Here is an 18,450-nt window from a genome sequence, read left to right as displayed (position 1 = left end):
ATAAAACTTGTACAAAGTCTCGTAATCTTATACAGGAAAATATCCACAAAACTAACGAATAATGTGTCTCTATATTTGATGCAGAGAAGTTTTTAACAAAACTGGGTTAATAATAAATTTATTTTAAAATAGAATAATGACTTTCTATTTAACGGGTTACAACACATTGTGCAGGTAACAAAAACTACCGGAAAGATTTAATAGTTATTTATTTGTTTTACTTACGAAACGTAATACTGTACCATTGGATATATATATATATATAATATATATTATATATATATATATATATATATATATATATATTGATTTATATTGATTGTCTTTAGGAATGTCTCATAAGTATGCGATAAAGACATAAAAGTGAGAAAATTTTAAATGGCGAAACGAGAACAATAATATAAATATTAAAAGACAAAAATCGCTCCAATTTTTATTTTTAAAAGTCTAGATCCTAAGTACTAAATAGTATACAAGATATCTATCAAAAACGTACTCAAAACTTGTGTGACATAATTTATAAGTACTAAAAAAGGAATTCAACATTCTAAGAAAGCTCTGGGCTACAAATATCAAACAATTTTACGTTCTGATTTGCGTAAAATAAGCTAGGCCCTATATTCATGCTAAACGAATTTTATAAATCCCTTTTTTATGGTCGTGAATTATAGAATTAATTTTACGAATTTTAAATACTATTTTAAAGAATCTTCATTGACGCGTCCACTTGAGGTAAATACTGGTACAGAACAGTAGATCTGTTAATGTTGACAGCTTATTATTTATAAAACAAACTCTCGAAATATTATCAAACAACCCATTGTCCATAGCACGTTTTTGCACGTAATACAACAAAGGCGATATATTACTAAGAACACGGGAAACTTGTAAGGGTCTGTAGTTAGACTAAGTAAGATCTCAGGCTACATGCGAGTAGACTATGCAGTTGCGACGTTGCATGACCCACTTTACACTTTCAAGGACTTTTCACAAGAGCTTCTCTCTTCTATTTACTCACTGGAAGTTAGCAAAAGTTAAGAAACTCGAGTTTGATTCCGCTTTGAAACCCACGGGTATACAACGGTTCGTAGGATGAGTTTGGAATGCTTCTTCATCTCTTAGAAACTACAAGATACTCAAATTTATTGAAATATTAATATCATAGTAATAATAATATACATATATTATATATAATATTAATATAATTATATTATTATTTATATTTATTTTAATTATATTATTATTTATATTTATTTTAATTATATTATTATTATATTAATTATTATTATTTATTTGGATTAGTATTCCAATTCCAATTTTGATTAGAATGCCAATGAATATAAATCAATTCTACAAAAATTAGACTAATTAATTTATTTAGTATTTTATTTTATTTAGCTTAATTTTCGTTCCGTAATACATCCAGACTTAAAGCCAAACATACAAATACATATATGTAAATAATTTAAAGTTGTAAAAATTCATCATGGAAGGATTGACAAGTAAAAAGGAGTTTGTTTGATTCTGACGTATGAATAATGTAAGCACCAATGTATAGGTTATAGAAATTTCTAACTGTTTGACCAACAGAAACAATACTTAATATTTTAACAAAATGCAATATGTATTTTAGATTTTCAAGATCTAGATCTAATAAGTTTTCAAGAAGTATAAAGTGAAAATAATGTTGAAGTTCTTTGTTTGAAGTTAGTTTTTGACAATGGAAGGATTGTGAAGGAAACTGAATTTTTTCGGACATTTGCCATCGTTCAGCAATACGAGAAATCAGTAACAGTACGTTTCGAATCTGCAATCTGATCTCTTCTTCAGGTAAATAACTAACCTAACACAATAAAAAAATCATACCAGAGCGTTGTGACACGTACAGTCAGGAATCAAAACCACCATGTTGTGTGTCAACATCACTAACTCTAAAAAATGGATTTAATAAAAAATAAAACACAACACTAATTATTCATAATGAACTACAGAATGCAGGTTATATAGGTCTGTATTCAATGACCAAACACCTACGACTCACTTTGTAATTATGTGTTAGGTTAGTTATTTACCTGAAGAAGAGATCAGATTGCAGATCTCGAAACGTAGAGTTACTGATTTTCTGTATCGACGAACGATGGCAAATTTCCAGGAAATCCTGTTTCCTTCAGCACTGTATGAAAGTCACGTGACTTTACCATACTTTGCCAACCAAAATGCGACCGGACTTTGCCATCCTATTATTGTTGTAATGTATCTGAGACTTGTATATAACAATGATATTGTGCATTTTATGGATGTTATAAATTTAATATGTATAGTAGAAGTAAATGTTAGCTCCAGGAAACAACACAGTTATCGAAGTACGAGAAAAATAAAATAGAAAACTCCTTCTACGGGATGTATTCAATTCTATACTTATTCTCTCAACAACAAACGTTTTAAGTTTATCCATGCAAAATCAGCTGATTCAAAACATATAAGAAAAGATTTACATAACGTACCAAATAGTATTTAATATTTTTTTACAATTCGATTTGTACCACTGTAATTAGTTTTATTAATTTCTGTACTTTTCTTTTTACGCGTTCAACTTTTTTCCAAACAGCCTTAATTTTATTTACTATTATTCTTTAATATTGTGTAAATCTATCCGCGTAACCCAATCACAAGAAAAATATACTTATTCCAATATAAATTAAATACTAATTTTAAAATACTATCTATAATAGAGTAAAAAGACGTTCAAATAAACTAAATATGACCTTTCGGAAATTATCACAACTTTAGCCTCTTCCTCAAATTCAAATTTCGGTTTTGTAATACAATTTTGTAAGTACTTAACGATTACTAGTAATGCAGATCTTAAATAAACCTGTCCTGTGTGAAAGAATTTCTGTTCATTTCCACAGAACTCATTATTCTACATTTTAATTTGTGTTTTATTATACCTTCTTATCGACCAACGCAGTGTATTCTATAGGTTGACACATGTTGTGAATCATGTATCAGAATGCGTTGAAGGTACACCATGATTTTCAGCATGATAACGTTCTGATCTATATACTATGCATACAGTTTTCACAATAGAATAGACAGAAGTTGAAGAAGGGATGTATTACCCTGAAGAATAAGATGTATTACTTATATGTTGGTATTAAACCATATGTTTATCTTATGTTCAGTGTTTAAGTTTTCAATTGTGGAGTTGTAATAAAAGTACACAAATTTTAATAGTGAAGACTGCTATTATTTATTTACAGTTGTAAGACATGGAAAGCATATATAACCTCTAACTCTTTGGATAAAGGTTTACCACGTTATTGCCCAGGTCAAAACAAACCTATTTTACCATATGAACAAAGGTCTCCAGTGGTTAGTTTCCATCTGTCTGTCTGTATGTGTTTTTTATTAAAAGATAATATGTTAAAAACTAATAAATAAAATTATATCAAATTTGGCTCAAATATTTATAATACTAAGGCCAATTAGTAAAAAAAATATAGTTAAATTAATATTGGTATTTTCAAAATGGTGATCATTTAAACTTTTACACTTTGAATATCTTAACAGCAATTTTTATTAAGAATTATAAGGTTTTATCACAAATCTAATGATACCAAAATTATTTAAATCCAATAATAAATAACTGATTTAGAACAAACTTATTGTGACAAAACATGGTCCAAATTGAGGTTCTCAGCGAATAGCCAACAATACAAAAACTGAATAAACGGCAGCTCTACTAATCTCTATTCAAGCAAATTCTTGCGTTCCTTTTAGAAATTATCATTCTGTAGGTTGTTTGTCTTACGAGTACACAATTTCTAAAATGTGGCATTAACATTTTTTTCCGAAATAAGCGTTTTTAATTGTAAATGTACATTCATATCGTTAAGAATTCAGCCACCCATGAAACCCAATGCCATGTTTGACGTATACCCTGGTCCCTTTCATAGCGATATTGGGTATAACCGTGGAGGATCTTGTCAAACAGAATAAGGAGGCAGCAAATATGCTCTCTCCTTGAGAAGAGTCCAGATCAAGGCGAGGCCTGATCAAGACTGCATGCCTGCTATCTTCATCTACTCCATAAAGAAACCATATTGGATGCAGGGATACTAACCCATGAAGTAGAAGACCAGAGTGATACAGGTGGTGAAGGCCACACAGGCCAGGCTAAGCCACAAGCTGAGGGCCTCCGTCACAGACTGTAGCAGGAACAGTGCCGAAGAGTGACGATCCTGGAAGAAAATGTACGTCCTTGAACTTCAGAGCAAGAGAAGTAATATATTTTCAAACATATTAAGATTTTCAACACTTCTCCAAAACATATTTTACTAACTTTCTGTACATTTAAAACGATATATTTTATGTTTTTTCTTTAAAACACAAGTACGTCGAAAACTTTGCATTTCTTTAGTTTCTGAAACACACTTTAGAATTTAGAGAGTCCAGAGTAAATTCGTTATAATATTGTAAGATTGTAGATCTGAGGTAGATATAATGCACTTTTAAACTCTGTCTTTAACCATAGCACTTTCATAACCCCCCTAATTCTATTTTATAAGATCCTCTCAAAGGCCAGTAGCAAAATGTAATCGTGTGCATATTAACTTTAACAAGTTCTAATTAGCGTATTACAGCTGTGGTACGATTCATTTCATGAAGATCAAAGCACCTTTAAAAAAAATAGGTTCGATTATTTCAAAAATTGTGGTTTTATTCAAGGGTTTGGTTGCTGAGGAGGTCATAAAAATCGGTAAATGGGTTTAAACCGTTTTGTCTCAAAAATATTTAGTCCATTAAATTAAAATACATCTGGTGTAGAAAGAACCCCCTTTAAAAGTTTAATCAAATACATAGTCTACGTCATAAAATTTGTAATATCAGCAGTTTTAAAATAGAAAATGAAGGATAAATTGCTTTACCTAACATTATCAGAACATTTTCTAATGCTATTAAACATTATTATTGTATAACTCCTCAGTCAGCTCATCAATAGCAATTACCAACCAATCTTAGCACTTGAAGGTAATACAGTATTTATAACGTATGATGACGTCAATTCATGATAACAATAATTAATTATTAACCAATACTACACTAAATACCTCGGTACTTACCGGTAGTTACCGAAGCTTCAATCGTCGTTTATAATTAAAATACATCTTTAGTTTTTAGAACTTGAAAAGGATTTTGATTTATTTTCACATCTGTATGTATACAACCACTTTAGGATATTGGAAGGAAATGGTGCTGTCTTATATTTTTATTGCAGCAACAACGGAACAAAAATATATTTAGAGTATACACTTGCATCCATCTAAACAAAATGGGCTATAGGGTTTCCATGGATTCTCTTGATAAAGTTCATGCACAGTGATTATCAGACATGCACACGGTATTTAATATTCTAGGAATATATCCAATCCAACTGTTCCTAGGAAATAAATCAAAACACATCAAAGGAAAGGACTGTTTGAAGTGGTCACAAATTGAAACTTACTCTTCACAATTTCAGGAAATAGGAGCTCAGTGTCAACTCAAAGTCAATACAGGAGGATGAGATACAAGAATACATATATTAAAGTATTAAAACTATTTTATTTTTTGTCAGGTTTACATGAATTATTTTTCTGCTTCTTGTACGCACTCTAGGCAGTACACGGAGCACGTTAGTTTACCGTAAAACACACAACAAGCATTGTTAACCTCTTACGACTGGTTTTATTATTACGATTGTGCAATATTTGTGATTGGCGAAACAAATATCAACACATCCGGATATCCGGTTTTGCTTTTGGATTTTTATATTACTTAGAATGCTCCGAATAAAAATCTTGACATCATAATACACACAATTACTAAATTCACCCAGACATTTCCTAAACAAACGTTGAATGAATTCTAAACAAAATCATTATTTGAGAGAATTAATTTCACATATACAATCATTTTACTTTTGTATTCGATGCGTAAATGTACAAAACAAAACGCATATCAATATTAGTGCAAAGAATTGAGCTGGTTTTTTATACCACAATGACTGATCTTATTGTTAATGCTAAAACACATAACTACTATATTCTTTCATATATGAAAATGTTTCTTTACCCATCAAGAAAATTCAACAATAAAATAGGAACTCAACTATATCTTTCCCTAGGAAATATGTACCACGTCCACATAGAAATGTCCTTGAACACATCACATATGAAAGAAATATTACTTTTATTTAAATACAGTTGGAGGAATTTAGCTGTGCACGTAGGGCCCTAATACTACCCTTTCAACAAATACACGCTATATGTGTGGCGGGTTGCGTTTACGTGCTAGCCGCTGAGATGAAGGCGCAACAATCGCTTAAACTCACGATTTCGATTTGAAGATTAGCATTAACAAATACGTTATTTTCAAAAACACGTTAAACAACACTATAACAACTAAAAAACAAGGATAAGTCATATTTTTGGTATTATTCGGTATTATCTTATTATTTAATTCCACCACAATCAGCACTGTCACTAAACAGACTGATTTTAGTGAGAGTGGTGATTTATTTAGGCCAATACGATTCCCGAAAGGAGGGTTTTACCCATGAGTCACGGAAAATGTTTTCGGGACGCAGCGCATAATGCTACCCCGCCACCCCTTCCGACTATTACCCCACACTCAAGGTCACGCGCGCACAGCTAAAGTCCTCGAACTGTACACCGGCAGTAAATTACCAACTGCAACACAACTATTAGTCAAGAAGTCTTACAACTAATCACAGTTACTGATAAGCTAATCTGAGTAAGTGCCGCACCCGATAAAAACCGGTTTTTGTTTATCTTAATCGGTATGGAACAATTTGGAGAAACACTGATGACCTTTTTCTGAATCACAGGTAATTCCTCTATTGGTTCCGAATATCATTTCTAACTTTATATACTACAATTAAATCCTTATAGATTAATATGATTTTAACTCACCGTTATACAAGGTATGTATATATTTAAAGAATTGTTTTCATTCTAACTGTGATTTATTTCGCTAAATCAAGGAATTAAAGTACAGTGGAGTCACGCTAATCCGAACACGTGTAATCCGAACGTCGGTTAATCCGAACAGGTCCAGGAGGAATTATTTATAACGATAATGAACAGTTATAGGAACTAATTACTTAAAAAATGAAAATTGGTGCATCATTTCGTACATAAACAAAGAAAACTTTAATTAAATAGACATACAGTATTTTATTAAGACAAATTGTGTACGGTACAGTACATAAATAATGAAGTTAAATACAGTACCAAATTGAAACTTATAGGTTAAGTATGAGTTAAATTACTGTATTAAGAAGTGAAATCAAACAAAAATTGGACGAACAGTACTGATATTATTATTGAGTACAATATTAATTGTTAAAAGACATAAATTCAGTTATTGTCTTCTGTCGCATTGAAGAGAGTCTATTGGATGACGCGTAGTTTCGCCATCGTGTCATAAACATGATATCGGCAGGTGTGGCAGTAGCCTGTTGCTCTAAGTATCGTAGTGCAAGGTTAAGCGCTGCTGCACCGTCTGCGTAAATGTCCTTAGTATTCGCAAACACGTTTATTTGTCAAGAAATACAATGCAACAGTCAGAAAACATGTTTTAATAAACAATGTTGATAATTCTATAACAAAATAGACCCATTCTCAAGTTTAAAACCGTATTTTTCTGTAATTCTGGCTAATCCGAACAATCACATAATCCGAGTAGGGCTCGGTCCCAATTAGGTCGGATTAACGGGACTCTACTACCTTGAATAGATTTGTTCAACTAACTAAACAGCAAATTACGTTGAGTCCCAAATCCATACACTCGCTGAGAGTTACAGACACTCATAGTAACTTTTTCCAAACGGGATACTGTACCTTACAAGCAGTAGGATAATTTATTATATGGAGGCCGTACTCTGACCGGTTTTTCCAGACAATTTTCTTGAGGCCCGGGCCTTCATGGACGTCTATTTGAAGAGACTGAGTCACTCGTTATTTAATTTTATGTAAATCTAAAATTGTAAATAAATTTTCTATGATTATTGTTTTTATGCTTCCATGAGTATTATTATTAACGCGAATAACCTAATAATAAAAGATACGGAATCTAAATGTAAACAAAAAACTAAAATGTAACAGAAATTAGTAAGGGATGTGAAGATATATTGACCTTTTATGAAGAGAAGTAAAATCATTTGAATTTAATGATTTAAAATTTCAAATTAGTCATTGAGTTTTCGAAATATACTTTTAAAACTTCCCACTACAATAAATTGTCATATTTGTATTGTATTTGTATAAGAGATCTTTGTATTTGTATTGTATTCGTGGTGAGTGTAAGAGATACCGATACAACCCACGACAAAACCACTGTATATCCAGCCTACGTCACGTGGGAGTGACTGGCCAATAAATTAAATCTCCGTTCCATACGATACGAGCGAACATCATCGATATGCAAAATGGCTGTTCCATCTGTGAGTGATCCGGGGGAATCTTTTTCTGAGGGATTTTTTACTGGTTTGTCCGTGGTACAATTATTCTTCAATTATTCTCTCCGAATGAAATTAAAACCAAGTCGAAATAATTTTATTACGTTCATGATATTTTTATCTGTATCAAATATAAAAATAGGTGTTTCGTGGTTTGTCATTTTCAAATTGTGCCGTTAATTTGTTGTATTTCTTATAAAAATATATATTTTTCCAACCCTGTTACTCGTTACTGGTTAGTGGTGTTTTTCTACCGTGTTCTTGGAACTAAATTCTTGACGGAATAATAACCTAATTGGCACGCGCAGTAATTTTTTCTCTCTTGAACTTTGTAGCCGTTCTACAGCTCAACGATTACCACCTCGCGCGCCTTGTCCATGAATAAAATTAACATTTTCGTGTTATAAACTAGCCCTTTCAAGCGATACTCCTATTTTGAATGTAATATAAAGTAAATTTGTAAATAGTAGAGTAACTTAACTATGATGATGTTCTATATGCCAGATTAAAACATATATAAGTTGTAGTGATGTCCTTCTTCCGAGACAACGTTGTCGTGATTGTTTCTAGATAAATGGTTAATACCGTCGCGATTTTGATTTAGACGAGTTTGAGTCTAACTTTGAGTTCATCATCGAGTTCTTGAGTCCTAGAATGATCTTTGAGGATTACTTTGATTAAATCTTCCTCAGCTAAGATGCTGACCCCGCGTGTGTAATTCGTCATCGAAGTGAAGGGAAGTTATAGTTTTATTAAGTGATTAGGTTCGCAGGAAAATTTCAAAAAAGAATTGGAACCACCATGCCCAAAATATATAATTTTAGTTAATTCTTGCAGCAACGTGGCAAAATCAGTATTTGTTACTATGACGTCAGTAATCTCCAACCCCATGTGTTTCGTCCATTCAGTACAAAATAAACAGATATTTTTTAAGCAATGGAAAATAATGAATCACTTGTTTAATGAACGAACAGTCAAGTAAACTGTGAAATAATTACCTTCAAAAGATTCGGTTTAACTTTCGATAACTTAAATGTTGTAAGGATAACTACTTCGCACTGCTTTGCTTTCAACCTGACAGTCTTTTGAGCTTATATATGTTCTGTACATACAAAATGCTAGAAAAATCGAAAATGCAGTGTAGCATAGTTAGTGTCAATAATGAAATACATTTTCCCGCGTTAATGGAAATCTTTGGCACAAGGGTCAGGGAAAGAAGAGTGATCTAACCAGCCTACATTGTGTTATGTGATCTCAAATGTAATTAAATTCCCAAACAACAAAAAGAAAAACTAAACACTTGGATCTAACAATACATTCTATGCTTTATTTCACAAATTACTGATAATATAAATAGTAAATATTACTAGTAATATCATACTAGAAGCAATAAAACTACCTGATGTTCAGCAAATTGTCTTCGGTAGAAATCGCTGGCTTTAAGAGACCGCAGCGTCACGATCTCATCTTCACTCAGCTGGAAGTAGGCTTCTACGGGTCTCCACACTAAACACAAGTACATCCGAACAGAATTAGGTCACAGTAAGCACTACTTGTCATGATAGCCTAACACATGTGTTCCTAGAACACATCCATGCTGATTGCAAGCCCCTGATATTAGATAATGTATCACTTAGAAACCAAAGTTTTAAAGATTTTCTACGGAGATTTTCTTTTTTTTTTAAATCAGACATGACGAGAACAAAAGGATCACCAGTGACGAACTCGTAGCACCCAAAAAAGACCCTTTGGCTTAATTTTTGGATTACGTAATGGAAGTAAACAAAACTTCATCAATGAGAGTTTGGACTTCCAGTTTTGCCTAAGTACATTCATGAATAGACAAAGTCCGCACCTGAGCTAGTGATGCTTTATTGAAAAGTTCTTTTGATGAAACCTGACTACATAATGGTTTATCAGCTATATTTCCAGTTCCTATTAGCTCTGCCTAAAGCATTTGATCTCCTGCAGGAAGAAGGGTTACTTCTATTACTTATTCAACACATAGTTAAGATATATTTTTACAAGGAATACTAACGCCTTGATTCATATTTGATATTGCTTACAAGAATTTACGAAGTAAAAAACAGGATTAGTGTTTTATTGACAAAAAGATTTTGCTTTTCTAATGTATACTTATTGCAGAGTTATGTTTAAAATATAGGGTTGTTACTCATTTTTGGTCTTGAGATGATCTTCAAAGCCTTGGTCGTCGGCAAGTACAGGCTGAAGAGGTAGAATATAAATATAACAAACATTTTTGCAGATAATCAAGTAATTGTCTCTAGATTGGTTGTTTACTCACATTTGTTCTCGATTATCTCCAAAGCCTTGGTTGTCGGCAAGCACAGGCTGAAGAGGTAGAATGTGAATGCAACAAACAATATTGGTTGTGGATAATCAACTACTTATCTCTAGATTGGTTGTTTACTCACGTTTGGTCTCGATTATCTCCAAAGCCTTGGTTGTCGGCAAGCACAGGCTGAAGAGGTAGAATGTGAATGTAACAAATAATTGGTTGTGGATAATCAACTACTTATCTCTAGATTGGGTTGTTTACTCACATTTTGTCTCGATTATCTCCAAAGCCTTGGTTGTCGGTAAGCACAGACTGAAGAGGTAGAATGTAAATGCCACCAACAACAAAGTCGGGATGATGAACCACTGGTACGCCATCACTACCAGACCTAGACAACCAATCAGCAGCAAGCAATGCTGCCAACATAACACCCTCTAGCAGCAAACCTTATATTTTAGGTACAAGTACATTTTATAATAAGTTGCAGATAGCAGTCGTTTAATGTCAGCACTTCTGGAAAAGTTATATCTTTGGTCATTGTCATACCATATTCCTGACTATATATTTATTCTATAAAGTGGGCTTGTAAGCTTTAGAACTCATTTATACTGTTATGAGTAAGCGAACATTATTGAATAATAATGAATCATTTCCAGTTTCATGACTAGGGTATATTCAAGTTTTGCAGTGAAAATGATACAATATCATTTAGAAGGTCGAAGTGCAAATTCTCAGGCATATTTAAAGGACAAGAAAAGGCATGAAAAGTCTTGTTTTGTACCTTATTCTACTTTCATAAAACCCGAGTAAAATCACTGCAGTAAACACGTAAATATAGACTGATCATTTAATTATTAAAAACCGCTATGCCTATTTGTTCTAATTTCATTAACATTAAATTATCTCATTTTGGGAGTCCTGATCTTTACACCACGTCAAATTACAAACTCGTGTATTTGAGACAAGGTGAAGCTGATCAGTCCTCACATATAAGAATGAGTAGTTCCTTAAAATGACAAATTTTAAATATGATTTTAGAGTGATTATTCAGTGATCTTTGGAACACTTTAAGGTTACACTGATTAAAAGAGTTCGTTTTTGGTTAGTAAATAAATCTGTATGGTTATAAACCATCTCAACATCGCTATCTCAAACCTTTAGACACTGTTAGATATATAATTCCAAAATGTATCTCGTTCGTTTTTAACGCATTTATCCATGTACATACTTTATTTTGCTGTTATCCAACAAAAGTGAAATGAAATCATTTTCACTTTCTCTAAACGATGTACATTTGAAGCCTAAAGGCGATATAAGTGTATGAATAAAGTGAAGAGCCATATTATAGCTGTAAGGGAAACCCTGCGCAATGAAAATAATTAAAATTTTACAAAACAGATATGAAAACAGCTCTTTAAAGCACATTGTCATTTAATGAGCCACTGTAAGTATTAACCGTGTAAATTATTGTGTTGCTCTCATTGTCTAAACAATTTGTATATTTTAGAAACAAACACGTTGTTTTCTCCCTGTGAGGGTACAACCACTTATAACAAATTTAACATCGCTCTTTGAGTCTAAACTCTTTCAAACCACCCCAGTGTTACATAGCGGAGATGTAAAGAACCGTTTCCCTCTTGTTATCTTGGTTACTTAAGATAATGTAATGAAAAAAGCTTTAGAAGATCTATTAATTAAATTACATTTAGTTTTTTTATTTTCCCACTTCAGAGCACTCTACAAGAAAATGTACGTTTCACAATTTTCCAGGAAATGTTAACAAGTTCAGTTACATTAGCACCATTCAAGATATTGATATGCAATTTAACAGATATTTTACTAACTCAGATGTAACATTTTTTTTAAATATTTATTTTCCATTTTATAAACATCCCAAGTGGAGATTATTTAAATATTTAATGATAATTACACGAAAACCAGTAGGTTTGTGAAAATATATTCAAGTGACTAAACCCTTACGACTTTTCAATATAAATTCATGTTTATTAAAAATTAACATGCCCAAAACTTTTTAAAATTAAGGACAGATTTTAATGAACGAGGTACTGTTACATTGATGTAATAATTTTTTTGTCAATCTGGAATTTGACTTCCATATATTTGAGTGTCCATAATAGTGAAATTTAATTTTAATAAGTTTATATCCCAATTAAAAACTAGGAGTCTATTTAACATTTTTACATTTTTTGAATTTTGAAATGAAGAATATGTTTCATTACTGTAAATTTTAGATACATGCGTGTTAAGCACTCACGTGTAAAAATTATACATTCTATTTTGTTTATGAATAGGTCGACATATTCAAAGCAATTTATCGTATAAATAACTGGATTGTAACTAGTTCATTAAATCGGTTTATATATATATATATATATATATATATATATATATATATATATATATATAATATATATATATATATATATTAGTAATAAATTGTAAACTAAAACCCTTTTAAAATTCTTTTATTTCAGACACGTGTTTCGGTATTAAACCATCTTCAGTGTGAACATTAACCTCTAACTAAATAATAAACAAAACAAATAAATATACACCTGTCGACTATTTAAACAGATGTTCAATTTATATGACACAATTTATATATACATATCACATAATATGTGCTCACTGTATTACATCACAATGTATTTTATCAAATCATATCATATGTTACTACGTTACATTTCGTGTAATAATGTTGAACACGAGTTTCTGAAATCTGTTGATCTCAAGGAGTTAAACAGCTGCTCGAGGGATTAAACTTTATATGATGAAGTTCAGTATAAACACATATGCTGAGTAATTTGTAAAAGTGTGTTTCATACATTCATTCCGTTATTTTCAAAACCATTGAGCCTGCCTGCATAATTGCTACTCCCGTATGTATAATTAAACCATTTACTTGTGTGCTTTGTTTTAGAGTTATACAATACATATTCATTAAAACACTATAAAAAGTGTTATTTCCAAATACCAATCGTACACCTGCAGCAATACCCAAACACGCACTTAGATATGATTATTTAAGAAGAATTACTTGAAATTAAAGCTGAAAATTATACAAGAATGGGTACTTTGGGATTATACCGACCACACCCAGACATGAATCGTTATTTGACATTTTGCTTCTACTGATTACTAGATTAGCGTAGAACAATATTTCGTCAATATAAAACAGGAATTGTCTTATCGCAAACCCCTCCCCATCCTCAGACAGAGGTCAAAGTCGAGCGGTCTAGTAGATAACGTGATTGCAGAGTCTCGCCGCCCGTTCAGCTGGTTCGTCGCTTTGTTTTACTTCCGTGTTTTACCCCTACATTTCTCCAAACACAAAAATTCAACAAAAACAAACATTACTAAACTCTTTATTGAACAAACACTCAAAACTTGTTTTTATTCTTGATCACACTCCACCACCCAAAATGTTAGTGCCTCCGGCCATCAGCGCGGGCTTTGGCAGCACCTTAGGTGCTGCCAAAGCCCGCGCTGATGTCGACGAAAGAAAAACATCCCTCGAGATAGTACCTATCAGTAAAATATCAAATTCTAGAGGGGCTGATCAGAAATATAAATTGAATTGTAATGGAAAGGCAATTATGTACCGTGCAAATCATGTGATGCCGCGCGGCCTGCCGTAATCGGGATTCTCGAGAAAGATAAGATAACAGCGACAACAATACCGATCACAATACCTGGAAACACTTGTAAGTTTGTAATTTTATAATTAAACAGTTGTTTTTTCGTTCTATCATGTTTGTTTCTATAAATTTATATTTTTGTGTACTTCATACAGGTGTGGTCGGTATAATCCCAAAGTACCCAAGAATGTCACCATTTCAGCCCTTAGCATAATAGTAAACAAACAAAAGTAGTTAACATTATTACGTGTGTGAGTTAACTCGTATTTAAACAGTGATGGTAATAAATAGATAAAACAAGTATTTGAGCTAGTTATTGGGTTATTGCTTTCATTATAGACCGATATTTCCATATCGTGTTCATTTTGTGTTTAGTATCTACTATTTGTAAGTGTTGAGTTTAGCTGAAGTTCACCTTCCTCTTGGTGCAGCGTCTGAGATCTGAATCTATCACAGACTTGTCTCCTTGAATCTGGAATCATGTTCATCTGAAGAGATCCAAAAAAATGAAGAAGAAGCTCAAGATGTCCTCAACATCGTTTCGACATCCTAGGCTACAAAATATAGTGTAATCTAGGTGAAGAGGTATTCTCATTATCCCACCAGGAAAACTATTGAGTGTACTTAGATGTTCTAGCCAGGTTCCCAAAGCAAAGTGGAACAACCGAGTTTTCTACAAATTACGAAGCAATGCTGGGAATGGTTGATTGAATGTTAATGTAGAATAACTCTTAGTGCAGCCTTTGAAATCCTACGCTGTCACTGATTTGACTCCTGAGATTGGGAGTTATGTTCGACAGAATTTATTCAAAAAAAGCGACGGATTCATTCAACTAAACATCCACATTCAATCAACTCTTCCCACCATAGCTACTTTATCTATTACTTGTTACTGAAAACAATTTAATAGGGTCTCCTGGATTCAAAACTCTTAAGAAGTTCCCTCTTTTTATTGAATTTATTGAAGAATTCAGATTCCTTGTTTGGCTGAGTTACTGGTGACTTACATTTGATAAGTTACAATTTACTTAATCAAACAAGTTTTATAAGTGATGCAAAATATGAAGCAGATGTAACATTACTCTTCGATCTAATGATCCTTGAAGAAAATGCAATTACGTTAATTATGTCAAGACGGAATGAAAACTACAATATAGTTGTTACACATTATGTGGAGTATTTTCAAAATTATACTAATTTAATAAGGAATATTTTTAATTTTTACCTGTGACAAGTTGAGAAATGCTGGAACTAAGAACTCGTCCAGAACCCTGACATCTTGTGAGAGACAGCTGAATATTTTGTCTAAGAAACATAAAAAGGTTTTGGCATAAATGGATTTGGCAGTTATGTGTTAATATCCTTCAAAATTAAATTTACTACATAACATTTAGTATTCAATAAAAAGACACAGATGCTGAGAAGCTGCTTCAATTCATGCATACAAATAAGATAATCTCACATTTTTAATTTAAAACTTTAGTAGCAGTGATTACGTTTTATTGTGTTATGACGACACCGCAATAAATCGTGAAATGTCAGAGTATTATACAACAATAAGCAACCTGATTGAATTTTGAGTTTAGCTCCAGTTCATCTTCCTTTTATAGCAGCGTCTGCTATCTGACGCTGTCTCAGACTTGACTCCTGGAATCTGGAGTCATGTTCGTCTGATGATATCCAAAGAAAGTCGACGACGAAGAAGTTCAAAACGAAGCATTTACATCATTTCGACATCAGAAACACATAGACAACAAAATACATTACTATAGGGTATGAAGTGGTGGTCTCGTTGTCTCATCAGGTACTCAATTGAGACAATGAGACTACCGCTTCACCTATTTATAGGTGTATCTGAATTCGAAACGATGTAAGTGCTTCGTTTTGAGCTTCTTCGTCGTTGACTTTCTTGGATCTCTACGGACGAACATGACTCCAGATTTCAGGAGTCAAGTCTGACTCCGTCAGCGTCAGATAGCAGACGCTGCAATAAAAGGAATGTGAACTGTTGTTAAACTCAAAATTCAATGGAATCAACCCTTCCTACCATAGCTACGCTAAGCAACCTAAGTACGAACATTAACCCTTTCACTGCTATGTACAGGATTATTATCTATTCTGTATCTTGGTGGTATGTGGATCTTAAAGTATTATACATATAACAATAATTTTTTTCCGCATTACTGTATTATATAGCAACACCGCATGTTCTATAGTACTAGTACACGAAATCGTATACCCAATCCTCTCTATCGACGAAGTAAAAAGTCTTTCTTCTACAAAACTAATCTTAACATTCCTTGTAAAATTTGTTTCGAATCAATGTAAAATCTATTAAAAGTCAGTTTAAATCTGTCTGGAATCAGTGTTTTTAAATTACAAAGAGTTTAAATAGATTAATATATGGATATAAGGCAGAGGTTTTACGTTGTTTTTTGTTATTGCCTCCAGTATGTTGTAGACAGTTCACATTTCCTGTTTATTTTGTTATCTGAACAGTAAAGGAGCACAAGACTCTCTGTTTGTTTCCTTAGATACATTTATGGAGATTAGATAACCTGTTCGAGAATCTTATCAAAAGATAAGGAGAGTCGACATGTTACAAGATAAAGAGTACTGATAAAACCGCTGCTGTCACAGACTATCTCTAACTCCAAAGTCCAACCTCTTAGACCGGTGGTCAGCTGGACTGTCCTACATTTTAGATGTCTGAGTTGGTAAATTGAAAATACTTATACGAAAACAATCAAACCAAAGCAACCCATCCTCTAAAACGTAATGAGAACTAAACTATTTCTCCGTAACTTTTAATGGTTGTCCGTTAGTATTTAAATAATAATCAATAATACTGAATCAAACTTCTTGTGATTCAATACTAAAAATAGTATTCAATACCAATTCAAATAAAATTACCATTTAATACCGTTAGTTCTGAAAGTGGATTATTCAATAAGAAAAGGACTTTAACGAAGTTAATAAGTTAAACATTCAATCTGGGAACCGTTGTAGCACAAGTAGGTAGGTGTTAGCAGTTCATTTCATCTCGCCCTGGGGACTGCCAAAGTTCTAGTTGCAGAAAACAATCTGACTCCACGGTGTCCCCGAGAGACTGCAGTCTCGTAACAGTAGCACTTGTTGATCATATTTTTTATTCAATGTTCCTTGCAATCTCTATGGGTTTCCTTATAGTTCTAGTTTAATTAAATTGACTGTAAACATTTTATTTTATGTTATAAGTAGTGAATACTAATGAGATATTCCAAAAATATGTATGATAGCATTCAAAGTAATTTTCACGTTTGGTGTACGCCAAGACCAGCAAGGTTTGCTCTTCTTTATTCTTTTTTTTCCTCTTTTTTAAGCCTCAGCTTTAAGCTATGACGGCTTCATTGAACACTGGCTATCATGTTTATTCCTGATTGGCCCTCCCCGGGATTTGAACCCGTGATCTCTCAGTTAGAGAGCCGAGACTATATCCATTAGTCTACGGAGGAGGACGTTTGCTCTTCTTCCTGTATTCTTCGTCTTGACCCCACACTAGTGATGGGAGAATCGAATAGTATAATAGTCGAAAATATTCGAATACCTCAAAGTGAATTCTAATACTTTTGAAATGAACACAATTTTTCTGCAGGAATCGAATTCCAAATGTACAGTATTCATTCGTTAGGGCTAATAGTATTCAAATAAAATATTCAAGAGCTGTATTCGTATTTGTATTCATCGGAGTTTTAGATGAATATATCTGGATTATGAAAAGGATAAGTACGGGGAGATTCATAATTTGGAATAGGTAATTTAAAATGTTCAAACTTGACAAAATGTATGATTGTACAAATATTTAATTAATAAATACATTTGTAAACAATAATTACAATAATATATATATATATATATATATATATATATATATATATATATATATACATATCTGAACTATGAAAACAATAACGAAGGGAAGATACATA

The 18,450-nt window shown here is 32.4% G+C and overlaps 1 protein-coding gene across 3 annotated transcripts in view; it reads right to left on the bottom strand.

Annotated features, from left to right (window-relative positions):
- LOC124355388 (ATP-binding cassette sub-family C member 4-like) overlaps positions 1-18,450 on the bottom strand; it is a 107,048-nt gene that overhangs the window by 10,948 nt on the left and 77,650 nt on the right. For all 3 annotated transcript variants that reach the window (XM_046806512.1, XM_046806511.1, XM_046806513.1), the window contains exons 18-21: positions 15,708-15,787; positions 11,089-11,239; positions 9,924-10,030; positions 4,127-4,244 (exon numbers count right to left, since the gene is read on the bottom strand). In XM_046806512.1, the coding sequence (XP_046662468.1) occupies positions 4,127-4,244; positions 9,924-10,030; positions 11,089-11,239; positions 15,708-15,787 (456 nt within the window). The remainder of the gene's footprint in view (positions 1-4,126; positions 4,245-9,923; positions 10,031-11,088; positions 11,240-15,707; positions 15,788-18,450) is intronic.

Source organism: Homalodisca vitripennis, chromosome 2 (genome assembly GCF_021130785.1).
Source record: "Homalodisca vitripennis isolate AUS2020 chromosome 2, UT_GWSS_2.1, whole genome shotgun sequence".
NCBI lineage: Eukaryota > Metazoa > Arthropoda > Insecta > Hemiptera > Cicadellidae > Homalodisca > Homalodisca vitripennis.
The sequence above is the reverse complement of the archived record's forward strand: the minus strand, read 5'-3'. Positions and strand labels throughout refer to the sequence as shown.